General features: G+C 50.7%; 1 protein-coding gene across 3 annotated transcripts in view; it reads left to right on the top strand.

Moving 5' to 3' along the window:
* Nucleotides 1-17,785, top strand: part of OBSCN (obscurin, cytoskeletal calmodulin and titin-interacting RhoGEF) — a 146,700-nt gene that overhangs the window by 103,578 nt on the left and 25,337 nt on the right. For all 3 annotated transcript variants that reach the window (XM_049708314.1, XM_049708315.1, XM_049708316.1), the window contains exons 64-81: nt 9,111-9,189; nt 9,413-9,537; nt 9,693-9,890; nt 10,545-10,577; nt 10,717-10,815; nt 10,977-11,195; nt 11,602-11,674; nt 12,008-12,075; nt 13,378-13,497; nt 13,652-13,791; nt 14,171-14,371; nt 14,497-14,579; nt 14,858-15,031; nt 15,799-15,955; nt 16,304-16,420; nt 16,504-16,668; nt 16,775-16,933; nt 17,087-17,264. In XM_049708314.1, the coding sequence (XP_049564271.1) occupies nt 9,111-9,189; nt 9,413-9,537; nt 9,693-9,890; nt 10,545-10,577; nt 10,717-10,815; nt 10,977-11,195; nt 11,602-11,674; nt 12,008-12,075; nt 13,378-13,497; nt 13,652-13,791; nt 14,171-14,371; nt 14,497-14,579; nt 14,858-15,031; nt 15,799-15,955; nt 16,304-16,420; nt 16,504-16,668; nt 16,775-16,933; nt 17,087-17,264 (2,388 nt within the window). The remainder of the gene's footprint in view (nt 1-9,110; nt 9,190-9,412; nt 9,538-9,692; nt 9,891-10,544; nt 10,578-10,716; nt 10,816-10,976; nt 11,196-11,601; nt 11,675-12,007; nt 12,076-13,377; nt 13,498-13,651; nt 13,792-14,170; nt 14,372-14,496; nt 14,580-14,857; nt 15,032-15,798; nt 15,956-16,303; nt 16,421-16,503; nt 16,669-16,774; nt 16,934-17,086; nt 17,265-17,785) is intronic.

The following is a 17,785-nucleotide window of genomic DNA, read 5'->3' as shown; positions in this document are numbered from 1 at the left end:
GAGAGTTTTTATTATAAATAGGTGTGGGATTTTGTCAAAAGCTTTTTCTGCATCTATTGAAATGATCATATGGTATTTATTCCTTAATTTGTTAATATGGTGTATCACATTGATTTGTGTATATTGAAGAATCCTTGAATTCCTGGGATATATCCCACTTGATAATCGTGTATGATCCTTTTAATATGTTGTTGGATGCTGTTTGCTAGTATTTTGTTCAGGATTTTTGCATCTATGTTCATCAGTGATACTGGTCTATAATTTTCTTTTTTGTGATATCTTTTTCTGGTTTTGGTATCAGGGTGATGGTGGCTTTGTACAATGAATTTGGGAGTGTTCCTCCTTCTGCAATTTTTTGGAAGAGTTTGAGAAGGTTCAGTGTTAGCTCCTCTCTAAATGTATGATAGAATTTGCCTGTGAAGCCATCTGGTCCTGGGCTTTTGTTTGTCGGAAGATTTTTAATCACAGTTTCAATTTCATTACTTGTGATAGGTCTGTTTATATTTTCTAATTCTTCCTGGTTCAGTCATGGAAAATTGTACCTTTCCAAGAATTTGTCTATTTCTTCTTGGTTGTCCATTTTATTGGCATATAGTTGTTTGTAATAGTCTCCTATAATCCTTTGTCTTTCTGCGGTGTCAGTTGTGATTTCTCTTTTTTCATTTCTAATTTTATTGATTTGTGTCCTCTCCCTTTTTTTCTTGATGAGTCTGGCTCAGGGGTTATCAATTTTGTTTATCTTCTCAAAGAACCAGCTTTTAGTTTTATTGATCTTTGCTATTGTTTTCTTCATTTCTATTTCATTTACTTCTGCTCTGATCTTTGTGATTTCTTTCCTTCTACTGACTTTGGGTTTTCTTTGTTCTTCTTCTCTAGTTGCTTTAGGTTAGGGTTAGATTGTTTATTCGAGATTTTTCTTGTTTCTTGAGGTGAGATTGAATTGCCATAAACTTCCCTCTTAGAACTGCTTTTGCTGTGTCCCATAGGTTTTGGGTGGTTGTATTTTTGTTGCCATTTGTTTCTATGTATTTTTTAATTTCTTCTTTGATTTCTTCAGTGATCTCTTGGTTATTTAGTAGTGCACTGTTTAGCCTCCATGTATTTGTGGTTTTTACAATTTTTTCCTGTAATTGATTTTCAATCTCATAGCGTTGTGGTCAGAAAAGATGCTTGATATGATTTCAATTTTCTTAAATTTTCCAAGGCTTGATTTGTGACCCAAGATGTGATCTATCCTGGAGAATGTTCCATGTGCCCTTGAGAAGAAAGTGTATTCTGCAACTTTTGGGTAGAATGTTCTATAAATATCAATTAAATCTATCTGGTCTGCTGTGTCAGTTAAAGCTTGTGTTTCCTTATTTATTTTCTGTTTGGATGATCTGTCCATTGGTGTAAGTGAGGTGTTAAAGTCCCCTACTAAAATTGTGTTACTGTCGATTTCCCCTTTCATGGTTGTTAGTATTTGCCTTATGTATGGAGGTGCTCCTATGTTGGGTGCATAAACATTTACAATTGTTATATCATCTTCTTGGATTGATCCCTTGATCATTATGTAGTGTCCTTCCTTATCTCTTATAACAGTCTTTATTTTAAAGTCTATTTTATCTGATATGAGTATTGCTACTCCAGTTTTCTTTTGATTTACATTTGCATGGAATATCTATTTTGATCCCTTCACTTTCAGTCTGTATGTGTCCCTAGGTCTGAAGTGGGTCTCTTATAGACAGCATATATATGGGTCTTGTTTTTGTATCTGTTCAGCCAGTCTGTGTCTTTTGGTTGGGGCATATAATCCATTTACATTCAAGGTTATTATCCATATGTATGTTCCTATTACCATTTTCTTAGTTGTTTTGGGTTTGTTTTTGTGGGTCTTTTTCTTCTCTTGTGTTTCCTGCCTAGAGAAGTTTCTTTAGCTTTTGTTGTAAAGCTGATTTGGTGGTGCTGAATTCTTTTAGCTTTTGCTTGTCTGAAAAGCTTTTGATTTCTCTGTTGAATCTGAATGAGATCCTTGATGGGTAGAGTAATCTTGGTTGTAGGTTTTTCTCTTTCATCACTTTAAGTATATCCTGCCACTGCCTTCTGGCCTGTAGGGTTTCTGCTGAAAAATCTGCTGTTAACTTTATGGGGATTCCTTTGTATGTTATTTTTTGTTTTTCCCTTTTAATATTTTTTCTTTGAATTGAATTGTTAGTTTGATTAATATATGTCTTGGTGTGTTTCTCCTAGAGTTTATCCTGTATGGGACTCTCTGTGCTTCCTGGACTTGGGTGACTATTTCCTTTCTCATGTTAGGGTAGTTTTCCACTATAATCTCTTCAAATATTTTCTCAGACCCCTTCTTTTTCTGTTCTTCTTCTAGGACCCCTATAATTCGAATGTTGGTGTGTTTAGTGTTGTCCCAGAGGTCTCTGAGATTGTCTTCAATTCTTTTCATTCTTTTTTCTTTATTCTGCTCCTTGGCAGTATTTCCACCATTCTGTCATCCAGCTCACTTATTCGTTCGTCTGCCTCAGTTATTCTGTTATTGATTCCTTCTAGTGTATTTTTCATTTCAGTTATTTTGTTGTTCATCTGTTTGTTTGTTCTTTAGTTCTTGTAGATCTTTGTTAAACATTTCTTGTATTTTCTCAGTCCGTGGCTCCATTCTATTTCCAAGATCCTGGATCATCTTTACTATCATTACTCTGAATTCTTTTTCAGGTAGATTCCCTATTTCCTCTTCATTTATTTGGTCTTGGAGGTTTTTACCTTGTCCCTTCATCCATGACATATTTTTCTTGCTATCTCTTTTTTTTTTTTTTTTAATGAGTGGGATTGTGTTCCTGTCTTACTGGTTTTTTGGCCTCAGGCTTCCAACACTGAAGTCTGTAGGCTGTTGGGTAGAGCTGGGTCTTGTTGCTGAGAGGAGGACCTCTGGGAGACCTCACTCTGATGCATATTCCCTGGGGTCTGAGTTCCTCTGTTAGTCCAGTGGTTCGGACTCAGACCTCCCACCACAGGAGCTTCAGCCCAACCCCCAGCTTGTGAACCCAAGATCCCGCAAGCCACACAGGACAGCAAAAAAAAAAAACAAAAAAAAAACAATAATAAAGTAAAAAATAAAATTAGATTAGGAAACTAACAGATATGTTAGAAAAAATATAAAAATAAAAATATAGATGAAACAATAACTGGAAGGTAAAACAGAATCACAGTAGTAAAAAAGAGGAGGAGAAAAAAAAAAGGTGGAACAGGCCTTGGCTATGGAGGGCAGGGCCTAAGCAGGGTCGAGGTTTAGGCAGTGGGTGGGGCCTATGCCTAGGACCCAGAAGGCTGGAAAAGGCCCTGGGGGTTGTGGGGTGTGGGGCTTAGGCTCAACAGAACAGAAGGGGCCCAGGCATGTCTCCCACCTCTGGTCTCAGAGGGTGGGGGACCCCACCTTGGAGCCCAGCAGGCTTCCTTGGTTCGAGTGGGTGGGGCAAATGCCCTCTTCTCCTTTCCTGCTCCTCTAGTCCCAGAGGGCCCCTCCCACCTTCCTCTACTGATCTCCCAGGCCTCCCTCCTACATCCCCAGGACCAACCTGGCCTGGAGGGGACCTCTGAGGGCATAGGACCTGGCCCGAGAGCTGGGCAGACTTCTCCAGCTGATTGGGCAGGGGAAACGCTGGGCCCTCTCCCCTCTGATCCAAGCCCCCACGGGTCCCTCCAGGCATGGGGACCCCTCCCCCCCTCTCAGCCACCCCTCACGGGCACTGGCCCTGTCCAGCCTCCACTTCTTCTCCCCCTCAGTCCCCTCATGTCCTGCCAGTTTGCTTGGGGGTTCTTCCTGTCTCCTTGGGCATCGGGGTCCCCCACCAGCATCCAGCACGTGCCCTAGTTTTCTCAGATATATGATTTTCAAATCTTTTCTCCCATTCTGTGGGTTGTCTTGTCACTTTCGTGATTGTTCTTTGATGCACAAAAGTTTTAAATTTTGATGGAGTATAGTTTATCTACTTTTTCTTTGGTTTCTTGTGCTTTACTTGTCACGTCTAAGAAACCGCTGTCTAATCCAAAGTTATAAAGATTTACACTTATGCTTTCTTCTCTCATATTTAGTTAGGTCTTTGGTACATTTTGAGTTCATATTTGTATATGGTATGAGGTAAGGGCCCCAATTCATTTTTTTCCTGTGGAAATCCAGTTGTCCCTCCACTATTTGTTGAAAAGACTATTTTCCCTCATAAAATTGTCTTGGAACTCTTGTCAGAAACGAATTTCTATTAAATGTGTAGGTTTATTTCTGACTCGCAATTCTATTCCATTCATCCAGATGTCTGTCATTATGCCATTACCACACTGTTTTGAATATTGTAGCCGTGTATAATACTGTTTTGAAATTTTTAACTGTGAGTCTGCCAACTTGGTTCTTCTTCAAGATTTTTTGACCATCCTGAGTCTCTTGCATTTTCTTATGAATTTTAGGATCGGCTTGTCAATTTCTGCAAACATGATCTCTGGATACTTTTTAAGATTTTTTTTTGTCATTGGTTTTGAGTAATTTGATCATAGTCTTTGGTGCAATTGTCTTTATTTATGTTCCTTGTGCAGTTAATTGAGCTTCTTGGAATTTTGGGTTAATAGTTTTCATTAAGTTTGAAATTTGGGGAGGCATTATTTCTTCAAATATTTTTTCTTTCCCCCTTCATTTGGGAACTTAAGTTACAAATAATCGAGCCACTTGAAGTTGTACTATAGCTTACTAATAATCCTTTTCCATTTTTATTAATAAAATTCTTCTTTCTCTATGCATTTCATTTTTCATAGTTTCTATTGCTGTGCTTTTATGTTCACTGTTCTTTTGTAGTATCTAATCTGCTGTCAATCCCATCCATTGTATTGTTTATCTCTAGAAGTTCTACTTGAGTCTTTTCTATATGTTCTATATCTCATCTTAACTTTTCGAACACATGGAATACAATTCTAATACCTGTGCTAATGTCCTTATCTCCCAGTTCTAACATCTCTGTCAAATCTGACTTGGTTTTGACAACTGATTATTCTACACATCATAGGTTGTGTGTTTCCTGCCTCCTTGCATGTTGGACAGTCTTGGCTGAATGCCTGACAGTGTGAATTTAACCCTGTTGGGAGCTGGATATTTTGTGTTTCTGCAGGTCTTCTTGAGCAATACAGTGTGTTACTTGGAAGCAGCTCGATCCTTTTGGGTCTGGCTTGTGTGATTTGTTATGTGGGGCCAAGGCAGTGCTCAGTCCAAAGCTGATCATCTTCGTCTGCTGAAGTAAGAGTGTTCCGGAGTACTCAACCTGATGCCCTGTGAATTAAGAAAGTTTCTAATCTGACTGCAAACAGACATTATTCCAGCCCTTGTGCTCCTCTGGTGCTACTTCCTCTAGTCCTTTCAGATGGCTCTTTCATGTGTGCATGTGCCAGTCAGTGCTCTGTGGCATCCTCGAGGGAGGGGGCCCTCTCTCTCTGCAGCTTTCTCTTCTCTGGTTTTCTGTTCCATGGGCACAGGCTGCCTTTGTCTCTCAGGACATCAGCTCTGTCTCCTCAACTCAGGGTCTGCCTGGCTCTGCCTCAGTTTCCTTTTCCTGTAAACTTAAGTCAGGAAGCTGGGGAAATTATAGGGCTCACCATTGTTTCCTATCTCTAATACATCACTGTCCTTCATTCACCTTAACCATTCTGATGATTCTGTACCCAATTCCAATGTGTGGGTTTTTTTCTTTCCCACAAAAAGAAATTCTCTGAGACACCAGCCAAGTGTCCTACAGTTCAACTCAATTCTGACACCATCCACCTGGAAATAGCATCAGATCCCATAGGTTAAGGGCTCAGTCCCACAAGGCTGCCTCCCCCACCACTTCAGATATCAACTGCAAGTCCAGGTTGTCACCTGTGCTTCTGGCCTATATGCTATAAATTAGAGGTTCCAATGACCCCCTTCCTTGGGTTTTAATAATTTGCTAAAGTGGCTCATAGAACTCAGAGAAACATTTCACTTACTAGATCAGTGCTTTATTATAAAAGGGTATAACTCAGGAGCAGCCAGGTGGAAGAGACGTATAGGCAAGGCGCGTGGGAAGGGGCAGGGCCAAGCATGCCACTCTCCCCCAGTGTCCATGTGTTTACCAGCCGGGAAGCTCTCTGAACCCTATCCTTTTGGGTTTTTATGGAGACTTCATTACACAGGCACAACTGATTAAATCATTGACCACTGGTGATTAAAAAAAAATATTTTATTGGAGTATAGTTGCTTTACAGTGTTGTGTTAGTTTCTACTGTACAGAAAAGTGAATCAGCTATACATATACACATACCCCCTCTTTTTTGGGTTTCCTTCCCATTTAGGTCACCGCAGAGCATTGAGTAGAATTCCCTGTGCTGTGCAGTAGGTTCTCCTTAGTTATCTATTTTACATATAGTATCAGTAGTGTGTATATGTCAATACCAATCTCCCAATTCATCCCACCCTCCCTTTCCCCCTTGGTATCCATAGGTTTGTTCTCTACGTCTGTGTCTCTATTTTGGCTTTGTAAATAAGATCATCTATACAGTTTTTTCAGATTCCACATATATGCATTATATACGATATTTGTTTTTCTCTTTCTGGCTTACTTCACTCTGTATGACAGTCTCTGGGTCCATCCACGTCTCTACAAATGACTCAATTTCGTTCCTGTTTATGGCTGAGTAATATTCCATTGTATATATGTACCACATCTTCTTTATCCACTCCTCTGTTCATGGACATTTAGGTTGTCTCCATGTCCTGGCTATTGTAAATAGTGCTGCAATGAACATTGGGGTGCATGTGTCTTTTTGAATTACGGTTTTCTCAGGGTATATGCCCAGTAGTGGGATTGCTGGGTCACATGATAGTTCTATTTTTAGTTTTTTAAGGAACCTCCATACTGTTCTCCATAGTGGCTGTATCAATTTACATTCCCACCAAAAGTGTAGGAGGGTTCCCTTTTCTCCACACCCTCTCCAGCATTTATTGTTTGTGGCTTTTGTGATGCAGGCCATTCTGACAGGTATGAGGTGAAAACTACCTCATTGTAGTTTTGATTTGCATTTCTCAATGATTAGTGATGTTGATCATCTTTTCATGTGCCTCTTGGCCATCTGTATGTCTTCTTTGGTGAAATGTCTATTTAGGTCTTCTGCCCATTTTTTGATTGGGTTGTTTGTTTTTTTGATATTGAGCTGCATGAGCTGTTTGTATATTTGGGGGATTAATCCTTTGTCAGTTGCTTCGTTTGCAAATATTTTCTCCCTTTCTGAGTGTTGTCTTTTCGTCTTCTTTATGGTTTCCTTTGCTGTGCAAAAGCTTTTAAGTTTCATTAGGTCCCATTTGTTTATTTTTGTTTTTATTTTCATTACTCTAGGAGGTGGGTCAAAAAAGATCTTGCTGTGGTTTATGTCAAAGAGTGTTCTGCCTATGTTTTCCTCTAAGAGTCTTATAGTGTCTGGCCTTACATTTAGATCTTTAATTCATTTTTAATTTATTTTTGTGTATGGTGTTAGGGAGTGTTCTAATTTCATTCTTTTACGTGTAGCTGCCCAGTTTTCCCAGCACCATTTATTGAAGAGGCTGTCTTTGCTCCATTGTATATTCTGGCCTCCTTTGTCATAGATTAGTTGACCATAGATGCATGGGTTTATCTCTGGGCTTTCTCTCCTGTACCATTGATCTATATTTCTGTGTTTGCACTAGTACCATACTGTCTTGACTACCGTAGCCCTGTAGTATAGTCTGAAGTCAGGGAGCCCGATTCCTCCAGCTCCGTTTTTTTTCTTTTCTCAAGATTGCTTTTGCTCTTCAAGGTCTTTTGTGTTTCCATACAAGTTGTAAAATTTTTTGTTCTACTGTGAAAAATGCCATTGATAATTTGATAAGGATTGCATTGAACCTGTAGATTGCTTTGTGTAGTATAGTTATTTTGACAATATTGATTCTTCCGGTCCGAGAACATGGTATATCTCTCCATCTGTTTGTGTCGTCTTTGATTTCTTTATCAGCATCTTATAGTTTTTGGTGTACAGGTCTTTTGCCTCCTTAGGTAGGTTTATTCCTAGGATTGAACTCAATCTCCAGCCCCTCTCCCCTCCCTGGATGTCAGGGGGTCTCAACCTTCTAGTCACATGGTTGGTTACCCTGGCAATCAGCCCCCATCCTTAGGGGCTTTTGGAAAATCACTTCATTAACATAAGAAACCCCACCTCTATGCCTCTCCTCACTTAGGAAATTCCAAGGGTTTAGGAGCTCTGAGTCAGGAACAGGAGGAAGACCAAACACATATTTCTTATTATAAATCACAACATCACAACCATTGTTTTGTGTATTGTGTTTGTTTTCCTTTGGTTGTTTCAGGGGGCCAGTGTCTCAGTTCAGGCTGTTATAACAAAGTACCATAGACTGTGCAGCTTAAATAACAGAAATTTATGGCTTAAAGTTGTGGAGACTGGAAGTCTGAAATCAGGGTGCTAGCATGGTTGGGTGCTGGTGAGAGCCCTCTTCTGAATTGCAGATGGCCATCCTCTCACTGTGTTCTCACATGGGGGAAGGGGGGAGGGGTCTCTTCTTATAAGGGCACTAATCCCATTCATTAGGCTCCACCCTCATGACCTCATCTAAGCCTGATCACCTCAAAAAGATCCCATCTTCAAACACTGTCATGTTGGGGGTTAGGACTTCAGCATATGAATTTTGGGGGGACACAACATTCAGACCTTAGCAGAGGGTAAATCCAGCCCCTCTTCTCCATTGTGGCTAGAAGTTGAAGTCCCAGCTGTTGGTTTTGAGGCCTGTGTTATCCTTGTTACTTAGTTGGCTGGAACTGGAAGATGCTGTTGTTGCCACTGTCTGCTATTTATGAAGCCCAGTATTTATAATTTGTGGGGTCTTGTAGTTAGTTATAGGCCTGGAAACATGGGCTGGTAACAGCCTGGGGACAAGGAGGGGCCATAGGGTAGCTGTGTCCCCCATGCCTTCTGACTCAGAAGTGTGAGTGGCTCCCAGGAATGGCTGCGCAGTGAGAATCAGGTAGCCTCTGGGGTGGGGCCCGTTCCCCAGGCAGATGGGGTGCAGGCCTCACTTCAGCTCCACCCTTCATCCTCAGTGACCAGCACCGACTACGAAACTGCTGTGGATGCCACGGAAACCTCGTCCTATTTCAGCGCCCAAGGCTACCTGTCCAGGTAGAGGGTCATGCAGGGGTGGTCCTGGGCCCTTTGCGGGGGGTGGCAATGCTGGCTTGGACTGACAGAATCGAAATCCTGGAGCCTTCAACCAGGCCACGGCAGTCTCTGTCCAGGAAAGAGGAGACCTCAGAAGCCATCCATGCTTGACCCTGGTCCCCTCCTGTCCTGGACCCCTCACTGGTCCATCTCACATCTGCCCCTTCTTGGTTCTCCCTGCCAGTTGGGAGCAGGAGGGCACGGAGTCTACCCCAGAGGAGGGGCAGCTGCCGCAGGTCGTGGAGGACCTGAAAGACCTCCAGGTGGCCCCCGGCACGCGTCTGGCCAAGTTCCAGCTCAAGGTGAAAGGTAAGGGGGAGAGAGATGAAGGGAAAGGAGCTGCCTCCCACCAGAGGGAGGGTTAGGGTTAGGGTTAGATCACCCAGGGGTCTATGAGGGCCTGTGGAGGGCATGGTGCCCACTGGGCTGTGGCCCTGTGCTAACCACTCCCCCTGCGGCCCCAGGCTACCCCACGCCTCGACTGTACTGGTTCAAAGATGGGCAGCCCCTGACTGCATCTGCACACATCTGCATGACAGACAGGAAGGCACTGCACACCCTGGAGATTGTCTCGATCACCAGCGAGGATGCTGGCCAGTACTCGGCCTACATCAGCAACACCGTGGGTGCTGCTTATTCGTCTGCTCGGCTGCTGGTCCGAGGTGGGTGCTCAGGGATGCAGCAGAGCTTGGTGTCCACACCCAGGTTGATGTCCACCTATAAACCATGCTGTGGCAAGCCTGGGAGCTAGGGCCCAGTGGTCACTGCCCCTGTGTGCAAAAGTCACAGGTGGCCAGAAGCTGGCTCCCAGAGAACATGGGCCCTTAGAGGGCGTGGGGCCCATGAAAAACTGACCAGCAAGCAGGGTAGCTAGCTGGTGGAGTAGGCCCAGGCAAGCATGGAGCCCTCCATAGACTGTGGAGGAAGAGGCAGGTAGTAACTGGGGGAGTAGAGGTCTTAACTTCCTTATTTTCCAAAGTTCTGAGCACTGCAAGGTGATTCCAAGTCTTGCCCAAATCTGCCCTGGTCTAGGGACCCAACACTGCCTGTGGCATTGCTTCAGTTGTGGCGTTCTGAGCACAAGCATCCCCAAGTTAGTTTCAGAGCAACGCCCCAGACTCCTGGGCCGGCATGGGTAACATTCCATCTGGTCCGTGGGGACTGAGTGAATTCCATGTCTGCAGGGCCAGGTTTAGGAAAGGTGCTGTGTGTAGGAGTGGGCGGGGCCACCCTCGGGACTCACACCCTGCTAGGCAGGCCCACTCAGGGGAGGGGGCACCTTGGAGCTGTAGATCTGACTTCTGTGCTTTCTTCAGGCCCCAATGAACCGGAAGAGAAGCCAGCATTCGGTGAGCCGACTCCAGAGGGCAGAGGGAGGGAGGGTGGGGTGGACCCTGGGGACAGGTCCAGTGAGGGTGCGTGAGGGGGACGACCACGTGGAATTGGGGCTCTGCATTGTTTTCCACCAACCGCCCCATGTCTCTGCAGATGTACACCAACAGCTGGTGCCACCCCGATTCCTGGAGAAGTTCACCTCCAAGAAGGTGAAGAAGGGCTCCAGCATCACCTTCTCAGTGAAGGTTGAAGGTGAGATGTCCTGCCTCCCTGTCCCACTCAGGAGAGCCCCCAGGGAGGTCCCCTCCCTGCACCCACTCAGGACCCTCCTAGGGAGGCTCAGAGGTGACCCCTGCCTCCCAGAGCCACCCTCTTGGTGTGGGAGACTGTCCACCATCTACTCCTGCCTGCAGGAGACCCGCTCCCAGCTGTGCATTGGCTGCGGGAGGAGGCTGAGCAGGGTGTCCTGTGGATCGGCTGCCACACGCCGGGCTACACGGTGGCCAGCTCTGCCCAGCAGCACAGCCTGGTCCTTCTGGATGTGGACCGACAGCACCAGGGCACCTACACCTGCATCGCCACAAACACTGCTGGCCAAGCCCTCTGTTCTGCAAGCTTGCACGTCTCTGGCTGTGAGTGGGCATGGGTGACCCAGCCAGGAGTGGGAGAGGGGCAGTGTGGGTAGTGTGCGGCCTCAGAGCTCATGGGCCAGCTCCCACGCCCTACACTGTGGGCTCCATTCAGCTAGCTGAGACCCTCCTAGATGCCCCCTGCCGCCCTGAGTGGTTTCTTCCTGGGTCACTCTCAGCTCTTCCCAGGGCGGGTGAGTCAAGTGCAGACCCCATTCCCATCCCTACCAGTGGTGGGATGACTGTGGGCCAAGCTGGAACACTGGGCACAGTCTTCCTCGGGGCTCCAGATGACAGGGCCAAGGCCCCCTGGGGGGTGGTCCAGGCATCCCTGGCAGGGGTCCCGATCAGAATCAGAGCTCGAGGGTATGAGGTGTCATCCTGGTCGCTCACCCTGTTCTCCTGACAGTACCTAAGGAGGCTGGGGCAGCAGAGGAGCAGGCCGGGATGAAGGAGGCCCTCATCTCCACCTTCCTGCAGGGGTGAGTGAGGGGCTGCTCAAGAGGCAGAGGGGCCAGGAGTGAGGTCCCGGGAGTGTGGGTCCTGGGAGTGCAGGAGTACAGGTCCCGGGAGTGTGGGTCCTGGGAGTGCAGGTCCTGGGAGAGTGGGGTCCTGGTCCTGGTGGGGGGCACTGCTGCTGCTGGGAGGGAGCCCCATCACAGATCCCAGCCCAGCTCTGGCCCTCTTGGGCCATGTGGCTTGGGTCCCCATTGTAGAGAGAGGACTTCCCCAGGGCCCCGACTGTGGCATCAAGGCCCACTGCCCCCAGACCCTCTTTTCTGTCAGGCCCTTCAGGATACCTCCTCCCCCTTTAGGACCCAAGTTGTTTCTGAACAGATGTCGCAACCTTCAGGTTTCACTGACCTCGCTGGGCAGAGGAAAGGTAGGGGCTGAGTGGGCACACATCTGTGCAGGGTGGGGGACAGGGGGTGTGGAGGAGGCTGCCCCGCTGGCAGGCCCCAGGACCGTGTGGCCCTAGGAACACCTGCTTGCCTGGCTCTGGGCTGGGCCTCCCTGCCCTCTTATGGGCCTAATTCTGAGCTTTGGTTGGTCTCCGGGCCATTTCTGACCCTCGAGGATGTGGAAGCTCGCGGGGGCCCCTGGGCTGGGCCAGCCCTTGGCTTAGAGCTCATGTCCGGGGGGCTGTATGGGTGCCTAGCAGCAGGCAGCTGCTGAGTCGGGGCTGGCACGGGGGCGGTTCGGGGAGGCGGGTGCTGGATATGCTGCCGACAGGGCCCCCACTTTGTCAGGGCTTCTCCCCCGGCCCCCAAGCTGGGTCCCCCTATTCCCAGCCTCTACGTGTGCCTGCCCCCTGACATGTCCGGCTGCTTCCTGGCCACCTGCACAGGGCCCCAGCACCTTGGCATATTTAAAAAATTGTTTTATGGAGAATACTGAGTCAGCACAGAAGTCGAGAGGAGGGAGCCGTGCACCCCACGTACCCATTGCCCACCTTTGGGATCACTTCTCCACTGACCTGCTTTGTTAATTTACCCAGCCCTCCCTTCCCTGTGCTGCCCCCATCCCAAGCTGCCCTCATTCCCCCGTAACCCCAGCAACGGCTCCCAGCCCCTTACACCTGCAAAGGATCCCACTTCCATCAAGGTCGACCTGAAGCCATCAAACCACAGCTGCCAGGGGTCTGGGCCCCCAGCCCTCGGGCCACAATTTGGGGTCCTGCCCCCTGCCTTCAGTGTCCAGGACCTGCCCTCGTATTATACTGCCTGGCTGAGGTCCTTGTGATCTCCGTCCCTTCTGAGCCCCTTCCCAGACCAGCGGCCAAGTGGCCAACAGGAATGGAGGTTTGGCACAAACCCCACTGGGGACCCCACAGCTCCAAGCTCCAACCCCAGCCTGACCATTTACCCAACTTTGCCCTCAGCTGCACCTGCCCACCGCCTTGCAACCATGCTGGCTACCTGCTGTCCCCTGACTGCCTGCTCTCCCCACAGCCACCTGCTGCCCCCACTGTCATGCCTGAGTTTGTGGTCCCCTAAGTCACACCTTGGCTCAGTTGCCCTTGAGCCAAAGAGACCCCTAGTTGTGGTCAGCCTTCCCTGCTTCTGGCAGCTCTGGCCCGAGTCTGTGCATCCCTTGGCTACTCTGACCCCCAAGCCCAGGATGGGCCTGGAGGCGGGCACATCTGTGGAGCACACGGCTGGCTGAGCTAGGGTCTGGCCCCCAGGAGAGCTTCCGTCATCAGAGGCCTGCGGCCACCTGTCCTTGGCTGAGGTGGGCACGGAGGAGTTCCTGAAGAAGCTCACTTCGCAGATCACAGAGATGGTGTCGGCCAAGATCACACAGGGTAAGGGTAGCTGGCGATGGAGTGAGGTCCAGGGGTGGCCGTGACTGAGCCCCCGGGACTGGGGCCCCTCCTCACCTGAACGCCCTGTAGACCCATGGGAGGGCGGCATGGGGGGCAGGCCCTTCGAAGTCATCATGTGCCCTGTGTCCCCCAGCCACGCTGCAGGTGCCTGGAGGTGACAGCGATGAGGAGTCCAAGACGCCGTCCGCATCCCCCCGGCATGGCCGGTCACGCCCCTCTTCCAGCGTCCAGGAGTCATCCTCAGAGTCCGAGGATGGAGACTACCGGGGAGAGGTGCATGGGCAGGCGAGGGGTGGGGCAGGGTGGGCAAGGGCGTATGAGAGTGTCAGGGACAGGGTGAAGGTGGAGTTGGTGTAGGGGGCCAGGGGAGCTGGGGCAGAGGAGGTGGGCACACACCTGAGTGGCCAATATCACCACTGCGACCCAGGACACCCCCAGCACCCCAGAGGTTCCTCCTTGTCCCTTTGGGGTGGGCCACCTGGCACTCCCGGTAGGATTTCCATCAGTAGAGATGGGTTGAGCCTGTTCTAGAACTTCGTGGAATCTCAGGATGGCTGCTTCTTTTCCACTTAATTCCAGAGGCCTTGTAGCCTGGGGCCTTAGGAGGCCCACGGGCCCCTCTCCAGGTCTGACTCAGTGACTTCCCCCCCAGATCTTTGACATCTATGTGGTCACGGCTGACTACCTGCCCCTGGGGGCTGAGCAGGACGCCATCTCGCTGCGGGAGGGCCAGTATGTGGAGGTACTGGACTCGGCGCACCCGCTGCGCTGGCTTGTGCGCACCAAACCCACCAAGTCCAGCCTCTCTCGGCAAGGCTGGGTGTCTCCTGCCTACCTGGACAAGCGGCTCAAGGTACCTGGATGGCTGGAAGGGTGGTCCTGGGGTTGTACCCCCGTTCCCCATGAAGGCGGGAGCCTCGCCCTGGAAGGACAGGCTAGTGCTCAAGCTGTCTATGACCCTCTCCTGTCTCTCACCAGCTGTCACCTGAGTGGGGGCCAGCTGAGGCCCCTGAGTTCCCCGGGGAGGCTGTGTCGGAGGATGAGTACAAGACGAGGCTGAGGTGAGGGGCCACCGGGCAGGAACTGTGGGAAGTTGGGTTCCTGTGGGGGGCCTCCAGGATGCTAATTACACCCAAGTCCCGTGGGGCTTGCCTCTAGCTGGCGGGACCTTGCCTGGAAACCTCATGTGGTGGGGCTGCCTGGTGTGTGAGGGTGCCCTCCCTCTCCCAGCTTGCCAGGCCCATTCTGAAAGTGGGCAGCAGGATGCACGTGACTTGGAAGTGCCCGGTTCAGCAGCTAAGCTCCTGGGTCTTCCCCTCATGGCTGTCTCCCCACCCAGCTCCATCATCCAGGAGCTGCTGAGCTCGGAGCAGGCCTTTGTGGGCAAGCTGCAGTTCCTGCAGAACCACCACATGCAGTACCTGGACCACTGCCCCCACGTGCCCACGGCCGTGGCCAGCCAGAAGGCAGTCATCTTCCGAAATGTGCAGGACATCAGTCACTTCCATAGAAGGTGGGCATGCAGGGTGGGCCTCAAGGCTATTCCCCGGTCTGTGTGTACATGCATGTATACACACACATGCTTGGACACACACTTGGACACACTGTTCACATGTGTAGATACATGTGTGCACATACAAGTCATACATGCACAAGACACACGCCTACACACACGGACACACACCACACATGTGCATACACACGTGGATGCTCACACTCGCACATGTGTGTACCGACAGGACTGTACTTCAGGAGAGTGGGCAGGAGTCGAGAAGAGACAGAACCTTTGATGACTCGATTCACCCACTGATGCACCACACTCCTGTACACACATGTCCCCAGGAACACAGGCACGTGCACCTGGCTTATCCCTGGAAGTGCCTGTGACACACCTACCCACTGCAACCCAAGTACACAGACATACCCCAGAAATGTGTGTACACATGTACATGGGCACACACAAGTACATGTGCATGCCTGCATACTCACACACAGCCTTTCACATGTGGGCATACATGTACATGGCACACACACAAATACATGTACACCCACAGACACATGCTCCCTTACGTGCTTGCACCCCTGCACATAAGTGCACGCCCTGAAGTACCACATATGCGTGGCCCTCACAGCCCAGAACACTCACTGTCATCCACAGGAGCCCGGCCCTGGGAAGGAGCCTGTTTCTTCCCAAACCTGAGGGTTTGGGGCTGGGTTGTGGGTCGTGGGTGAGGGTCCTGATGTCAGCCCTCACCTGACCACTGTTCCCCTCCATGGCAGCTTCTCACAGGAGCTGCATAGCTGTGACACGGATGACGACGTGGCCATGTGCTTCATCAAGAACCAGGCAGCCTTTGAGAAGTATCTGGAGTTCCTGGTGGGCCGAGTGCAGGCTGAGTCGGTGATGGTCAGCACGGCCGTGCAGGAGTTCTACAAGGTGCTCCTCTGCCCGTCAGCCCTGCCTCCACTTGCCAGGCTTGATGCTGGCTTCCAGATCTCAGATCATCTTCCCTGACCCTGCTCAGGCCCCACTTCAGCCTGCCCAGGCCCCCTGGCCCCTAGCTTAGAAAAGCGGGCAGGGTCACCCCCCCCCAACCCCAAGCTCTGCTCACCTGTTAGACAGTGACACCAGCCATCACCTGGGGCAGCGGTGGGGCCCACCTGGGGAGGAGGGTCTGTGTGTGGGACCCTGATCCACCAGCTCTGAGGCTCTGGGGACATAAGCCATCTGGAGGCTGTGCCCGCCCGCCCCCCCGCCCTGAACCCAGCCCTGCGATTTCCACAGAAATACACTGAGGAGGTGCTGTCAGCCGCAGATCCTTCGCAGCCACCCCCGCCGTCCCTGCAGCACTTCCTGGAGCAGCCGGTGGAACGGGTCCAGCAGTACCAGGCCCTCCTCAAGGTAGGCACGGCCGGCCAGGGGCTGCGGGGCCACCCCCATGCCCAGCCACCCCAGGTCTCGCCCTGACCCGCAGTCTCCCCCAGGAGCTGATCCGCAACAAGGCGCGGAATGGACAGAACTGTGCACTGCTGGAGCAGGCCTACGCAGTGGTGTCAGCCCTGCCGCAGCGTGCTGAGAACCAGCTGCACGTGTCGCTCATGGAGAACTACCCGGGCACCCTGGAGGCTCTAGGCGAGCCCATCCGCCAGGTCTGGGGCTAGGGGTGCAGTGGAGGGCCTGGGCAGGTGGCCAGGGCTTGTGGAGGGCTGGACTCCAGGCTGGGCATGGCTGACCACAGGCTCACCGCTCTCCCAGGGCCACTTCATTGTGTGGGAGGGGACACCGGGTGCGCGGATGCCGTGGAAGGGCCACCACCGGCATGTCTTCCTGTTCCGCCACCACCTGGTGGTCTGCAAGCCCAAGCGGGACTCACGCACTGACACCTTCAGCTACGTCTTCCGGAACATGATGAAGGTTTGCAGGGTGCCAGCGGAGCCTGGGTGGGCAGAGGGAGGCCATGCAGGATGTGCAGGCAGGTGGAGGCTGCTGGCCGGTCCTGCAGCCCAGTCCTGGGTGACCATGGCTCAGCCTGCATCCGGGCAGTCAGCCTGCATCCTCCCCCCACAGCTGAGCAGCATCGACCTGAACGACAAGGTGGAGGGCGATGACCGTGCCTTCGAGGTTTGGCACGAGCGGGAGGACTCAGTACGCAAGTACCTGCTGCAGGCGCGGACGGTCATCACCAAGAACTCCTGGGTGAAGGAGATCTGTGGCATCCAGCAGCGCCTGGCCCTGCCCGTGTGGCGTGAGTGCCTGGGCTCATGAGGCGAGGCTGGATGGGAGGCTGAACCTTTAAGCCTGGCGGTCTGGCTTGCGGGCACCCAGGTTGGCAGGTCCTGAGCCCTGGCACCCTGCCCTTACCTGGGCAGGCACAAGGGAAGGGGCTCGATTCTGGGGCAAGTGGCTCTCTCTACCCTTGGTTAGCCCAGCCTCTCGGGAGCCCTTAGTCAGAGTGTAGGGCTGGCCCTGACCAGAATTGAGGGGAGCCTCGAGGTTCACTGGGGGCTTTCCAGCACAAGGCAGGTGCCCAGACTGTGTTAGAAATGTGAAGGGCCTGGAAGTTCCTCGCTTAGAACAGGAGAGAGGATCCCATTTCAACATGCCCTCTTTTTTCCACAGTCCCTACCACTCCCCAGTATACAGCCAACCTGTGTCGCTCACCCTAATGCCCATCCAGGCCCATAAAGGCTCACAAGGGGTGGTATCTGTTGCAACCACATCCTTGGTCATGGGGCTCTGGCCCTGCCAGGTGTGCACCTGAGGGGA

The sequence above is a fragment of the Orcinus orca genome, chromosome 3 (assembly GCF_937001465.1).
Source record: "Orcinus orca chromosome 3, mOrcOrc1.1, whole genome shotgun sequence".
Lineage (NCBI taxonomy): Eukaryota > Metazoa > Chordata > Mammalia > Artiodactyla > Delphinidae > Orcinus > Orcinus orca.
Note: the sequence above shows the minus strand (reverse complement) of the source record. Positions and strands in the feature narration are given on the sequence as shown.